At 33.9% G+C, this 15,796-nt stretch overlaps 1 protein-coding gene and 1 non-coding gene across 3 annotated transcripts; one reads left to right on the top strand and one right to left on the bottom strand.

The window, feature by feature from the left end:
* Positions 1–802: 802 nt before the first annotated feature.
* Positions 803–3,777, bottom strand: LOC126709028 (uncharacterized). Of its 2 annotated transcripts, XM_050409090.1 has the most exons (4): positions 2,298–3,777; positions 2,085–2,215; positions 1,123–1,356; positions 803–984 (listed from the first exon to the last, which is right to left on the bottom strand). In XM_050409090.1, exons 1-3 carry the CDS (start codon positions 3,147–3,149, stop codon positions 1,140–1,142), a joined length of 1,200 nt encoding a protein of 399 aa, XP_050265047.1. In that variant the 5' UTR covers positions 3,150–3,777; the 3' UTR covers positions 803–984; positions 1,123–1,139. The 2 variants fall into 2 exon arrangements, with proteins under 2 accessions (XP_050265047.1, XP_050265046.1); XM_050409089.1 differs by having other exon boundaries at positions 803–1,356.
* An 11,939-nt stretch (positions 3,778–15,716) lies between these two features.
* Positions 15,717–15,788, top strand: TRNAP-UGG (transfer RNA proline (anticodon UGG)). Its single transcript has one exon. It is a non-coding gene; the product is annotated as a tRNA-Pro (tRNA).
* Positions 15,789–15,796: the final 8 nt, after the last annotated feature.

Raw genomic sequence — 15,796 nt, 5'->3', positions numbered from 1 at the left:
TACCAAATATTGTCAAGAACAAAATTTTAAGAAGGGGGAATGAAGGATACTCAAGCATCAAAGCAACATATTACTAAAATTACAATCAGAATTGCCACTCTCTTTTTTCTTGATTGGTAAATTGCCACTCTTTTTTGTTTAGAAAAGAACTCAGAAATGTTGATGTCACGTATTGTATATGTATTCATGATTTTTGAGATGGGTGTGAAAATACAACTTTAAAATGTACACTTGTTGATCATAATCATGGATCATCTATGCATGACATTTTTATGGTAAACCTGCTACAATCGAGAGACACAAAGACAAATCAACAAGAACACATGCATTATATTACCTTGGAGATTGGGGTGAAGAAACCCCCTCCTCAAGAGAACAGAGATCTAGATTTACAGAGTGAGGATCAGCCATCACAATGTTAATTTGTGATAAGTGCAAAAGTATTAAACCACATAGTATTGTTTTATATGTTGAGAAAGTCCAAACCAGTACAAGCACACACACACACACAAGAATTTTAGTTTCACTAGTTCACTAACAGCTGTCAGATTTTCCAAAGATAAATACTAGGTAGCAAAATTTAACATTTACAAAGAACAATTTAAGATCCAATTACCACTAAAATTAGCCAAGTGTAGTCACAGAATTAAAGATAATTACTCCGAATTCAAAACACATTCAATCTGAAACATTAAATTCAATAATCACATTTCCATGTTATGTGCTTAATTGAAATTCAGATTCCTATAATTTCCAAATTGTAAAACAAAAGACACCATTCACATAACACAAATTGAAAATCTGAGACAAAACCCAATATTTCATTATCACTCCAAGTGAAGCTTTAAATGACAAAAAGCTACTTCATTACAAAGCTGTCAAACCCATAACCTAACAAAACCCAACAACCCAGTACACCTAAAATTCCTGAGAAGCAGACCCAATATCACCCTTTCCTTTCCCAGCTTTCTTGGGCAACAAATTCTGATGAATGTTAGGCAAAACACCGCCATTAGCAATGGTCACAGACTCAAAACCACTGTGAAATGTATTGTAACCACTGTGAAATGTGTCAAAACTTAAAAGACTCAAAAACAAAAACAAAAACAAAAGAAAACCAACCAAGCATTAAATTTCCATTAATCAAGCATGCTCCTATAAATCACGCTTCTCAAATTCATGTAATCTTTTACTTTCTTGAACACAGCAAACACTTCTCCCATTTCTTTGGCCTCTTTTAGTAGATTCTTATTGAAAGTTTGGCCCGACTTCTCTAATACGCCAATTATTGTTTCAGGGTCATATCCAGCAGATGCCATTAACATTAATCCAATATAATTTGCCTCCCTTTCATTCCTATAATTGAAACAAAGTGTAGCATTATTTTAATTTGACATGAAAAACATGTAACTAAACTTTTAAGTAAAAGTTAGTGCAAATAAAAAAAACCAAGGTAGAAGAATTTGGATTTTCAAACGATATTATGGACAGCACACAAAAAGAAATTTCAACCACTTTTGGCTTTGTTTGATCAATACTAAAAGTCTAAAAGAGAATAGACAATAACAGAATTAAAATTTAAAAAAAAAAGCTTTCAAAGTACATTCAAATGCTTTCTTTAGATTCACAAATCTATATATAATCTCAAGTATTTCAATCCGTAGGAAGTGGTCCCACTCAACAATTGTTTTAGTATCATTAACGGTTTTGGGTGAATTTACCAAACAGTCACTGCTAGGGAAAAAGATAATCCTATGTTTTTTTTTTATAATCCTATGTTTTTTTTTTCCTTGAGAAGAAGCTAATCCTAAATTAGGATTGTAGTATATAGTATATATACCATGCTAATAGTTTGGATTCGTATTATTTTACTTGATTTATGGGCCTCCTGACCATAATAAATAAAATAAACGACCAAATTATACATCCTTGTGATTCCTACTTTCAAAAATAAAATTCTTTAAACCAATTATATATATTTAGGAATTCAAAAGGGAAAATAAATTAATTGAACCAATGCATTTGCAATGATTAAAATGACTTAAACACATAGTACCAAAAATTGATAAAGAAGAAAATAATACCATCTGCGAGTATAAGCCCAAAACAACTCTTCAAATCCAAACTTCTCTTCGAATATACGAGTGAGAAGATAGATATTCCAGCAAAACCTGATATAAATTCTTGCTATATGTCGACCCACAATATGCCCAATCTAAGAAGAAAAAAAAAATTGTAATATCCTAATCATAAAATATCCAAAGAAACAATTAATATAAAAAGAAAAAGAAACAGACCTCATGCCCAATAAATAATGCTAACTCTGCATCGGACTTTAGACTGTCGAGCAACCCCCTAGGAATAACAATCCTTTTATTAAAGTGGGAGAAGTGGCAGAAGTGTAAAGCATCTTCTTCATGAGGGCAATCCAACACATAAACTTCCCAATCTTTTCCATCCAAATGTTTAGTACTAGGTTTCCATAAAAGTTTACAATCAGAAAGAAGATTCCCTCCTTCATATTTAAAGCTGTTAAGGTGATCTACATTATCTCTTTCCCACTCGCTACGTACCCTATACTCTCTAAAAACTCCATCCTCACATGAATTCCCATTGACCTTGCACTCCTTTTCAAGCCTTAACCCCACCTTCATTGCTCTAATCAAATTTGTAGCTACGGATTGTGCCCTAATACTCCTAGGGTCTGATAAAGGGAGTAAATCTTCTTTGTATCTCTCCATAAACGTCTTCCAGCGATCCTCTGCCCTCCTTTCCTCCGTTGTTTCTTTGGTAACAAATTGAATTTGTTTTGTGTATGGTACTCTTTGTATTCTCACATAAGAAAGAGTAACACAAGCAGCAAAAGCACCAAACAGCAAACTGCCTTTGTTTCTTTTACAAAATCTCAGACATCTTTGTGCCCACAAATTAAGTGAAGGAGTTGTAGCTGCACCGTTTAGGAATTTCTGAGAAAAATTTGCATGGTAAAATCTCCTTGTACATGTATGAATCATATGTTGCACTCCAATTACTCCAGCCAACCCCACAGAAGGAACAATCTTCGAATTGAAAATTCTACTTGCTGCAATCGTGTTATGGCTACTTGACATGAACTGGCTTCCCATCAATTTTATCAAAGAAAACCCCATTACCCTTCACCTTAAGCTAAGAACAATATTGAACAAATTTGTTTTCTCTGCCACTTTAAGACGCAGAGGGTCTGTGAGAGGCGTTGTGACCATATATGTCTTATATAGGACTACATACCGAATCTAGGGCTTTTGGTATCCGGCGGTTAGTTTTATTTTTTTGCTTGTTTGCCATCTTGCGGAAAAAGAAAATTTGTTTGCCATGCAAGTGTTTTACTTGCGGAAAAAGAAAATACCATGCAAGTGTTTTACTTGCGGAAAAAGAAAAATATTTTCTTTTTCCGCAAGTAAAACACACCAACAAACACCACGCTGTGTTTGTGTTTTCAACCAGGGCCGGGCCTTCCCTTAGGCGAGTTAGGCAATTGCCTAAGGCCCCGGGCCCCAAAATTTTAGAAAAGAACCGGGTAGTAGAGGGAAAAAAAAAATAGTTTCAAATGAATTATAAAAATAATCTGGCACATCCTTCTAACCAAAAAAAAAAAAATTTGGTAAATCCTATTAAACATTGGTTCTAAACAAAATCATTGACCAAAAAACAAACAGATAAACTACAAATCCGGTCTAAGGGATTAACCACAAAACAATCACAAATCAAAACAAATAAATCCACTCAAAACCCTAAAAATTTAACCTTTCTCTCTAGTCTCTGCTCTCGGCCTCTCTCTAGTCTCCAGTCTCCACTGTTCAGTCTGTTCTCATCTGCTCAACAGACAACAGCTCAAGGCTCAAGCAAGGCAGCAAGCTTGAAGCTCCTCCGCCTGGACGGCTGGTCCAGCTGGACCGCCTCAGCCTCTCTCTGATTCTCTGCTCTCCGCCTCAGCCTCTCTCAACTCTCAACTGCTCACCTCACCGTATCAGTTTCTGAGGTTCAGGACTCAGGTATAAAATTATAATAAATATTTGGGCTTTTGTTAAGAACTTAAAGATAACTTTGTTTATTTGGGCCCTCCCTGTCCCTGGCTGGTTTTGTAACTTTGTTTATCACTTATCAGTTTATCATTATGGCTGCCTGGACCCTCCCTGGACTGGGCGTTAAGTTTGGGCCTTCCAGTTTTTTTTTTTTTTTTTTTTCAAAGCCTGCTTTTTTTTTTCTTTTTTTTTTTTGGTTATAGATAGGATTTGCTTTGTGTTTTTTTTGTTGGTGAGTGGGTCTTATTAGTAAGTCTTGTGTCAATGTTATGGCTGTGCTTAAATTTTTGTTATACTTGTACTTAATTTTTTTTTTAATTTATGCAGGTTGAGGTTGCTAAAAACTTGTTATTATTCGATGAAAATACAACAATACTTTTTATATAAATCAGATTCTATTTCTCATTTGCTTTACACTTGAAAGTTATTTTTTATTTTAGTCTTTATAAATATTTTGTTTGATTAGAAATGTCTACTAGAAAATATGCATCTGAATATGAAAAACTTAAAAAAAGAAAAAAAGAAGAAAAATTAATTGAGTCTCAAAAATGATCAATGGATAAATTTGTTATTAGTAATAAACAAAATATAACACAAAATTTAGATGAAAATATCACAAATGAGCAAGAAATTCACCAAAATAATTTAGAAGAAAATGATGTTCAATTTTGCAATACAACAAATCTTGATAATGAACTACAAAATAATTTAGAAGAAAATGAAAATAATGATGAAAAATATAATATAAAAATATTAAATAAATATTAATTTAATTAATATATAAGTATAAAAAAAAAATGTCTCATTTTTAGTTCTCGCCTTAGGTCCCAAAATGTCTAGGGCCATCCCTAAGTGGTGCTGAAACATACTTCCAGGTAGACCAAAAACTGGTGAGTACTACTCGCAACAGCATTTTATAGTAAGTGTTTTATATATATATATATATATATATATATATATATATGATAAATAAAGAAATATAAAACATATAATAATGTTTTATATTTTATACAAAGTGTTTTATAATTGTATCATGGAAAGGTCTGTGCAGATACCCAGTAATGTGGCAACTCTAGGCACTACGTAAAAAAAAAAAAATTAAAAAAAAAAAAAAAAAAAGAAGAAAAAAAGAAAAAGAAAAAAGAGGTAGACCTTTTATTGTATCATTTAACTAATATAGGTAGACCTTTTATTGTATCATTCTCAAAAAAAAAAAACTAATATTGGCATTACTATACCACCATCCATGAAAATTCCTAGCATATAATAATATTTTACAGCTTATTATTGGAACAGCACGCGCATCTAATGTGGTCATATCAAAAACAAAAAGAAAGAAAGAAAGAAATATCCAAGGTAAGAAAAGTAAATTTGAATATAAATATATGGTAAAAGTATAGGTAACTTTGACACACCTTCCGGTCTGGGTTGATAGTAACCTGTAGAAGCTCTGAGCAAGCAAAGCTCTTGAAATGGAGACATTTTTGCTGTTAAAACAATAGGAACATATTATGAGCTATATTCACTTCAGCATATATGAAACAAAGCAAACAAAACTAAATTTCATTAATTAAAGGGCTAATTTAAATGAGGTGCACCCATATTGATCAATTTTGAAATGGCCAGCAATTATGCCATTTCAGTAACCCATAATTGAGAAATGAGTCCTCCATTCACATAGAAAAGACATGGGTCAAAATGGGACTTGAAATCAAATCTGCCTTGTTTTTAATTGCCCAGGAAGAAGATGATGCCCCTTAAGCTCTTTAAACCCCAAAAAAAAGATTCGGTTGAAGGAGAAAGAAACAAAAGCTGAAACTTCAAGTACTTCTTTCCAAGGATCAACATAGAAAAAGTAAACACAAAAAGAAACCAACCTTAGGCCATACCTTAACATAATTTCTTGCAGAAAGATTGTATTTTGAGCTTTCAGCTTGGCTCACCAGACAAGTACAAGGTTTGAGAGAGAGAGAAAGAGAGCTTTAAAATAGATAGCAACGTGCCACAGTCCCACCAAAATGTGATGGACAGAAAAACACCCTTCCAAGTTGCAACTTCTTGGATTGGACCATAAGACAAAATATTAAAAACCAAAAGTTTTGAGGGGTAATTTTGGCAGGTCAACCAAAGCCAGTGTAATGTTGTTTGTGCAACAATAGTATCAATTATCAAAGCCAAGCACACTGATGAGCTTTGACCAACCAGCACACCTACTATCTAAGATTTAGGTTGATTAGGGACTAATCAAGGCTTAATAGGTTATCAATAAATGAAATCTATATGATTGAGATGGAAAAAAAAAAATTACATCATTAATTGTTTCTCTTATACACTGGAATTTCTCTGCTATGAAAGTAGCATCTCTTATACACTGGAATTTCTCTGCATACTGTGTATCCAAATTACATCATTAATTGTTTCTCAAAAAAAAAAAATTACGTCATTAATCTTTTACCTAGAATCGTGGGTACTTAGCAAATTACATATGCACTCACTTAAGGCATCTCTTGCAAAAACTAAGATTTTTCATGAGTGGTGAAAGAGTGTGATTGATTGGAGTGCCATACTGCCATTTCTCACAAGGCAGTCTCCAAGTTGCCAACCTCAAATGTCTTTTTTACTGCGTTTTGTAAGGAGTGTTGATAAGAACATGTACCATAAAGGGAGCAGAGGTCAACTCTAAGCAAGGCTTGGACTGAAACGAAAAAACTAATCTTCTGGTTTTGATAATAATAAGTATTACTAGTCTTTAGGTTTTTTTTTTTGAGTTATTGGCTGAGCTATTAAAGTGTTAATCAGCAAAAGAAAAGGGGTAGTTATAATCAACATTAGCATTCCTCATAAATAAATAAAAAGTTCTCAATGGCATAATCAACATTAGCCATAGCCCTTTTCTCCATTCAATTTTTCAGTTAAAAAACGACATGTAGTTGTTGTATTATCCAACAAGCTCTTACAGCTTACAAGTATGTATATGATAAGCTGTATTGATGACTATTGTTTGTTTTGTGATTGGTCTGGTCTGGTCTGCTAGGGTTGAAACGTTTTTGTTATATGCTCCTTTAATTTCCATGGCTTCTTGGGAAGGTGTTGATCAAACTTGTCTTCTTCTTATTACTCCTGCTAATTAGTTACCACTGGATTCCATGGCTCTGCAAGTGTTCTGTTTACTTGTACCTAATAAAAGCTCAGATGCTGCATTTGCATAATAGCAATTTGCCTGGCATTTCCAGTTTTTTTTTTTTTTTTTTTGGTTAGCTGCGGCAATGGAAAAAATAAAACTGATAAGTTCTTATTACTTTTATTTGATTTGTACATTAATAAGTAGATCCAATTCATTCCTTAAATGGAAATTGAATACAAGACAAGTACGAGAACATTGTGCTTTCTCCTTTTTTAATTATGTATGTGAATGTCCTATAATTGGCTTTTTTGATTGCTACAAATTCCCAGTTCAGAAACTCTCAGACTATGCATTACAAAACAATAAATCATAGCAATATATTGTAACATAATCAGAACTAGATATAGATACTACTAGTTGGTAATGAAAATAGCATTATTAACTGAGTTCACCAAAATAAGAACCAATTCGAAGTCAACTCTTTACGTGAGAACAAAGTCATTGATCTCAGTGTTCCAAATAATACAATAGAAAGTATAAGGAGTAAAACTTTGCTAAAAAATAAGAGCTATAAAAAATCAAGCCCTCAATGTGACCAACTCTGATTTTGAGAGAGGTGAAATCTCAGTGTTTCTATAATACAAGAGAAAGTATGAGTAAAACTTTGCTAAAAAAATAGCAGGAAGAAATCAGCCCTCAAAATGACCAGCTCTGATTTGGAGAGAGGTGAAAAAATCTTGGTTGGATCCATACCCCTTTGAGGTAACAGCTTTCAAATTCTTCAGCAGACTCAACTTCCTCATTACATATAATAATGTCAGTGCTATCATTCTGTACCACTGTTCCACAGATAGAAATTGAAACATCTTCACCCAGCCCCAATTTCTTCTTCATGTTTCTTCTCACAAAATGACTCTTACTACGAACATAGGGGAGATGCTTTATGGCGGTTGAATTCTCATTCTTAAGTAGAGTGTGCTGTACACAGGTTTTGTCCTTGACAGAGAAGGTAATTAATTTGTTTATTTTGTCAAAAAAATAGAAATTTTGATTCCCATATATAGCACTACCTAATTCCCTTACATTATAAAATTGAACGAGTTCACACTTAGCCCATGCATTAGCTCCACGTTGAAGAACGTATAGCGAGAATCCAGACATAATGTCACGATGCATGACAGCAACAATGCATTCACGAGTGGTGGGAGGAGATGAAAATGCTGCAGCATGGTTAGAGAGTACCGAAAGGGGAAACGTAGGAATATCTATTTTTGCATGAGAGAATGGGCAGTAGAAGAACATTGAGCCTCCTTGAAATACAAGAATCCATCCTTGGTGTGATGCAATGCGAGTTGCTCCATCCAATTCTGGGATGCTAGTAGTGTACCTTCTTCCAGATTCATTATACAAATGGCATTGTGAATTTTCACCATAGATTAGAAACCAGGGTTTATGATTGGCTGAGGCTTCAATCATAGATAAAGCTGTGGATGCAGCAGCTCTCCAAGCCTTACATACACCATGAAAACTCAGAAGCTCAATTAGGCCTAATCGATCCACAATTAATGATAGAAGGTCTGCAGGAAGACCAGACCAAAGTCCTGTCATACCACTTTCTTTTCTTTTTTTTGAAGAGGTCATACTACTTTCTTCGACTCTGAGAATACTGAGTTGTCTTGATGTTACTTTGCCATTGCTAGCGCAACTAGGTTTTCTGAGCATATAACATAACATTATAAGTGAGAAAAATAATAAGGCATTGCAGATGAATATATTCAAATGAAAACAAACATGTGAGCACAATATTTAATTATTAGTAGTTTGTTCAAACAGAGTTTTTCCCTTGCATAATTTTTGAGTAGTTATGAATGAAAGTAGGTGTCTTTGTGCTGATGCTTCTAATTAAAGCCAATGCACTCAATACCTCAAGTTGATATCCGACTGCGATAGTGATGCAGGCTTTTTTTGAATGTTATATTACACAACACAACACATATCAATGTTTATTTTGCTAGTTCAGCAACATCATAATATCATAACACTACAGACAAGCTATAAAAAATTATAAAAATCAAATCTTTGAAATAAGATTATGTTACAGAATAGAACAGGTATATATGCTTGTGAATGGTGCTTCTACAAAAACGTAATAATACTTGTGTGATGTGATGTACAAACTATATATATTGCATGATCAACAGCATTTGGGTCATGACAATCATAACCAATAATAATACGGGTAGGAATCAATTTGTTTACATATTGTGGTACAATCTCAAATAACTTCACGTGTCATTTTACACAATGAAAAACTTATTGATCATTGTTGCTATACCCCATGAATAAAAATCTCATATTTTCAATATTCACTGTGAAGAAGAGAATGAAAGTTATAATGACAAAGCTATTAACTTTTTTACTTTTAATGAGAAAGTCCTATGTTACATGAACTTTAACAAGAAAATTCTTACCAAAAAAAAAAGAAGTTGATCTAATGATCTTGATTCTTGTCTCACCTTTATGCTTTTGCAAAACAGAGTCCCATCTTAGAAAGTACAAGAAAGACTCTGAAAAAGAACATCTAAAGAAACCATCAACCATGAGGTTTGGTTTTCTGTATTTGTAGAGCCAAATCCAGTATTGTTGTTTGTTTATATATATATATATATATATATATATATGGTGTTCAAAAGTAATCATCAAGTTTTCTGTACTACTTTTCTTCTTCGGAAAAATATAAAACCCTATATATGTCGGCTAGTAGGGTTTTTAGAGTAGTGTATAACGATGTCGTTTTGTTCCAAAAAAAAAAAAAAGCCAAATTACAATTTTCTCACTTATGGTTTGGCAAAAATTTAAATTGAATAACTGTGGTTTGAAATTCGACACTTTACCTACCTGAGATTTGATCAAAATTTAAGTTTCTTACGTATAGTTTGAAATCTCATGAAACAAATGTTCCATTAGATTATTTTTTATCATTTTGTATTTTTATGTTTTTTTTTTTTTGTGTTTTCCAAGGAGAGAAATATAAAAGTGGAACATAATTACATATTTAGCCCAATTTTTAACATAGATGGGTTACGAAACTCTAATTAAGCTAATCTCAAATAGGTAAAATGTCAAATTTCAAACCACAAGTAAATAACTTAAATTTCAGCCAAACCACAAGTAGATAAGTTGTGATTTCAAAAAAAAAAGAAAAAAGAAGAGAGTTGTGGGCAATCGGCATTCCACTAGACCAAATGCCCATTTGTTTTTACTATTATGATTAAAATAATTTTTATAGAAAAAATATCATAATTTTCCTTCAAAATATTTAGCCAAATCTTTCCACTGTCTTTTTCACTTCCCCTCCAAACTGCAAAGCCTTAATATAATAATGATGATGATAAAAATCTCGTAAAACCCTCTTTTATTTCTCATCACTATCTTCTTCTTTTTTCAAATTTTTTAAAATATAACATGTTTTGTTGTGGTTTTCTTTAAGTAACTACACTAAACCAAACAAATAACTGCCTTAAAGATTATATTTATATATTTATAGCTTTTATATTTATAAAGACTTTCACTTAAATTTAACCATATCGAAGTGGACTAAAATGCAACATTAATGTGGCTCAACAAAAGCGTAATAACAATAAATACTATACTTAGGATTTTATATATTACAACTTTGAGATTTTTTTTTTTTTAATAATAAATTTGTATTTAAATTAGGTGCTTTCGACCCAAACATGTCTTTTCCCATTATGTAAGTGCACAAAAATAGATACCAAAATGAACTAAAGTGATATGAATGAACCAAATTGGATCAAATGGAGATTGTGGGAGGGACGAATCTCTAACCTAAGAAGGAATTGTCCTCTTTGGAAATGGCATTGAACCTTAATCCTCAAGATTTTGCTCAATCCCACATCGGAGAAAGACGCCTCCCACTCATGCCTTATAAGCCTTTGGCCTAAGGATGAGTGTACCACTACTACAAGTTCATTCATAGGCCAAAACCTTATAAGGCATGAGTGGGAGACGTCTCTCCCCGATATAGGATTGAGTAAGACCTTGAGAATTAAGGCTTAACGTCATTTCCAAAGGGGATAATTCCTTCTTGGGGTCAAAGATTCGTCCCTCCCATAGAGATAATAGGATCGAATAAGAACAAATGGACCAAATAGAACCAAAGTAGACAGAATGGACTGAAAGGAACCAAATACCTAACAAAGTGGACCAATAGAATCAATTCATACTAAATAGGACAGAATGGATTGAATAGAATTAAAGTGGACAAAATGGACCAAATAGGATCAAAGTGGACCGAATGGCCCGAATAAGATTAAAGTAGGTCAAAGTGGATAGAATGGACCGAATAGGACCAAATAGAACTAAAGTAGACATAATCAACTGAATAGGACCAATGTGGACGGAATTGGGCCAATTGGACTGGATGGACCGAATTAGACTGAAGAGGACAGAATAGGACTAATGTGGACCAATTAGAGCCAATGTGGACTAAATGGACCGAATTAGACTGAAGTGGGCTGAATAAGACCAAATGGGATGAATTGGACCGAATATAATTTTAGTAGAAGAATGGACTAAATTGGACTAAATTGGACCAAAGATGGTAGAATGGACCAGATAGAACCAATGTGGACCAAATAAGACTTTTGAATATTTATCATTTTTATTTCATTTTTAGGGCTCATATATATATATATATATATATATATATATATATATTGTGGGGGTAAAATTCGCCAGTCAACGTTGGGTCATGGTACTCATACGAAGCCCAACCATAATAGGAGGCGAAGACACGGGCAGAGGACCCCCCAGCCCAATCATGTTGGGCCGGGCTTGCTTAAGGGGCGTCCGAGGAGTACCTCCTCGAACGCACCAAATGGGAGTCCGATTCACACCCTTTACATGGTGAAAGGTCATCCAAAATCAAGGGAAAATGCAGGACGTTCAGGGGGCAACCACAACTGCCACATTAAATGCAAGGAAGCTACTTTTCCAGCCGCATTAATGTGGAAAGGATAGGAAAACAGAATTATCTTGGCCAGTGCAACTCACAGAAAAGAAGGAGGATGTCCTATGGGACAGGCACTCAAGTAGAGGCCCAGATGATTAACAAGTGTAGGGTCATTATCGTTCGAAGGATGCTATATAAGAGAAGAAAATCCTCATGACCAGGGGATCGGAGGAGAGAGAGAAAAAAGGAAGAAAAAGAGGAAAAGAGAAAGGAGTTCTGTAAACAAAGCATAAGATACAGCCCCACGAACTGTTATCCCAGGAAGCTTAATGAAATATCCCCACATTCAAATGGTTGCATGGCTTGCTTATAACTACGTTTACTCTGTCAAGACCTAGTTCTGTGACCCACTCTCTATAAATTCATTGTTGAGGGTCTTTTGGGCCAGAGTCGCTTGCCTGCTGAGCCTGGGCCCCAAAAACCGCCCTTACATATATATATATATATACAAATAAGTAAAACTGAGAGAAAATCCAATTAGATTTTAAATTAGATTCCAATTGTTGTCTAATTTTGTGCCACGTGTCTTATTTAAGGTTTTTTATTTTTTATTTTCTAGGTGAGTTAATGAGGTGCAAAAGTCGAATGGTCTAATATAAATAAATCATCAAAAATCAATAATAATAAAAAAAGAGTAAACTCGTGTATATCCAAAAGAAATTAAAATGAAAAAAAATAAAAGAGAGAGAGTATAATTTGAACCTATATATGTGCGTAATTGTAATTGTTTTTAATTGTACTATGCATATGCATGGGTTATACACTAGTATTTCAAATTTCTAATGTCTATTTTAGTATTTTTCTTTGTATTTTTTAAAATCAAAACTAAAGATTTTAGGCCAAATATAATAAAATTTCATACTTTTCAACCAAAAAATGAAAAAAAAAAATTTTGAGCTAAACTTGAAAAGAAAACTTACAAAAAGAATCAATTTTAGGCCAAATTAGTCTAAAATGGACTAAAGGGGGACCAAAATTGATTGAGTGGACCGAATTGGACCAAAGTAGACCTAATTGGACCGAATATAAATTGTTTAATTTTTAGGGAGAACAAATTATCTTCAAAAAAAATTTAGAGAAAAAATTATACATTATATTACAATAAAAAATAATTATTTATTCTCACACATCACGTAGATATGCGACTAGTAATAATAATTGTAGGGGCCCGGCCCAAAATAATGGGCTAATTAACTACAGGCCCGTCCGAGAAGCAACGTGTTCGAGGAGAAGTCATAGCCAAAATATTATTCAAGCCCAACTGCGGTAAAAGAAACCTGTCCGAGGAGTAACACCTCCTCGGACACTACGAAGTCCAGACCAAAAGCTCGCCCCAACCACTGCAGCTCATCCTCCAAGCATATAAAAAATAATAAAACCCAAAATATCTCAGGGAAAGCTGCTACCACCACATTAAATGTGTCACAACCACCCTCTTGGCCACATTAATGAGGAAAAGACCCCTGAACAGTACTACCTTGGCCACTGCAACTCACAAGAGGGTGATAAAGGTGTTTGATAGGACAGGTGCTCAAGTGGGGGCTTAGATGATCAACAAGTGTAAGGTTCAGATAAGAATGAGAGAACTATATAATGTAATAGAGTCCCTCAAAGAAAGGGGATGAGAAATGTATTCAGCATTGAGAAAATAAAATCTTCTGTTGAGAATCCACTCCGGTGTTTTTATTCCCGCAACAGTATTTTCCATACATTAGACCAACTGAGCTCACTGAGGCTAAGTTCTTTGACCCATCCTCTACAAGTATTTATTGTGTGTTGCGCCTTGGGCCAGGGCCTGATCAATAGGGTTTGGGCCAGGAAAATCGTGCAACTACAATAATAATACAAAGTTGGCTTATCCATTTCTTTTGCTAGTTGAACAATTTCTATATATGATACCACCACTTTAAGCATTCTTGATTTTAGTTGCAACAAGTTCTGAATTTATGCTTTTACAATTTTGACTTTTATGTCAAGTCAGTAGCTTTTGATTTATAAAAATTTCAAATTCAGAAACTATATGCCCTTGGCCTAGCAATAGAAGATTATAATATTTTCTTAAAAGGAAAAAAAAATTAATAGATTACTACTTGGAATTGGAATTTTCTTACTAAGCTCACCAACATAAAAGACCTTAATAATTATGCAAGTAGCTAGAAAGTCAAGTGCTTCCATAAAACACAGAAGAATGTGCCTAAACAAAAACTTGAAAAAGAGCAAGAGAGAGATAATCTGAAAAGGGTAAGTCCTCATAGTCACCAGCTCTGATTTGGAGAGACTTGGAAAAATCTTGGTTGGATCCACACCCCTTTAAGTTGGTAGCTTATGGAATCTTCAGCAGCTTCAATCCTCTCATTAAGTACGAGCTTGTCAATACGATCATGAACTAGTGTCCCACAAGTAGAAATGGAAACATTCTCTGGCAACCCCAATTCATTCTTCATGTTCATATGTATAAAATGTCTCATCCTACGACCAATTGGTAGATCATTTATTTGATGCAAGGCAAGTTGCCAGATCATGAACCTTGGTTTCTGGTGTATGGTTCGAATTCTGAATGCATTTTGTTAAGCAGCTCGGGTAAAAAGTACACCATTAATATCCCAGAATTGAATGGAGCAACTTGCCTTGCATCAAACAAATCCTAAGCATTGTTTACAGGATATATATATACTCTTCTCTTTCTAATCAATTAACCCAAAAAAAAAAAAAAAACCCTGTTTGAAGCTACACAAAACATTAACATATCAAATATTGTCAGGAACAAAATTTTAAGATGGGGGAATGAAGGATACTCAAGCATCAAAGCAACATATTACTAAAATTACAATCAGAATTGCCACTCTTTTTTGTTTGAAAAGAACTCAGAAATGTTGATGTCACGTATTGTATATGTATTCATGATTTTTGAGATGGGTGTGAAAATACAACTTTAAAATGTACGCTTGTTGATCATAATCATGGATCATCTATGCATGACATTTTATGGCAAACCTGCTACAATCGAGAGAAACAAAGACAAATCAACAAGAACACATGCATTATATTACCTTGGAGATTGGGGTGAAGAAACCCCCTCCTCAAGAGAACAGAGATCTAGATTTACAGAGTGAGGATCAGCCATCACAATGTTAATCTGTGATAAGTGCAAAAATACTAAACCACATAGTATTGTTCTATGTGTTGAGAAAGTCCAAACCAGACTAACCAGTACGCGCACACACACAAGAATTTTAGTTTCACTAGTTCACTAACAGCTGTCAGATTTTCCAAAGATAAATACTAGGTAGTTTTCACAATCTTTAACACATCTAATAACGTACTAATCAGTTATTATTTTTATGATTGAAAACATCGTAGCTTTGAAATAGATTCCAAATGCAATCGGATGTGAGAGTGAGATCCACTGGTTGTGGATTTTAATGAACCTGAAATGACCACCTCATTACTTCATTAATGTATAAATATTAATAACAAATGAAGTAACAACAAAAGAGGGCATTTGGTCTAGTGGTATGATTCTCGCTTTGGGTGCGAGAGGTCTCGAGTTCGATTCTCGGAATGCCCCCTAGAAAC

This window comes from Quercus robur, chromosome 12 (assembly GCF_932294415.1).
Source record: "Quercus robur chromosome 12, dhQueRobu3.1, whole genome shotgun sequence".
Taxonomy (NCBI): Eukaryota; Viridiplantae; Streptophyta; class Magnoliopsida; order Fagales; family Fagaceae; genus Quercus; species Quercus robur.
This window is presented reverse-complemented; position numbering and strand designations above follow the sequence as displayed.

Bases quoted from the DNA above. Each gene is read 5' to 3' on its own strand.
- LOC126709028 (XM_050409089.1), bottom strand. From the start codon at position 3,149: ATGGGGTTTTCTTTGATAAAATTGATGGGAAGCCAGTTCATGTCAAGT. The intron at 2,216-2,297 runs GTCTGTTTCTTT...TTTTCTTCTTAG, and splicing joins CATTATTTATTGGGCATGAG to ATTGGGCATATTGTGGGTCG. The intron at 1,357-2,084 runs GTATTATTTTCT...TTTCAATTATAG, and splicing joins TGGGCTTATACTCGCAGATG to GAATGAAAGGGAGGCAAATT.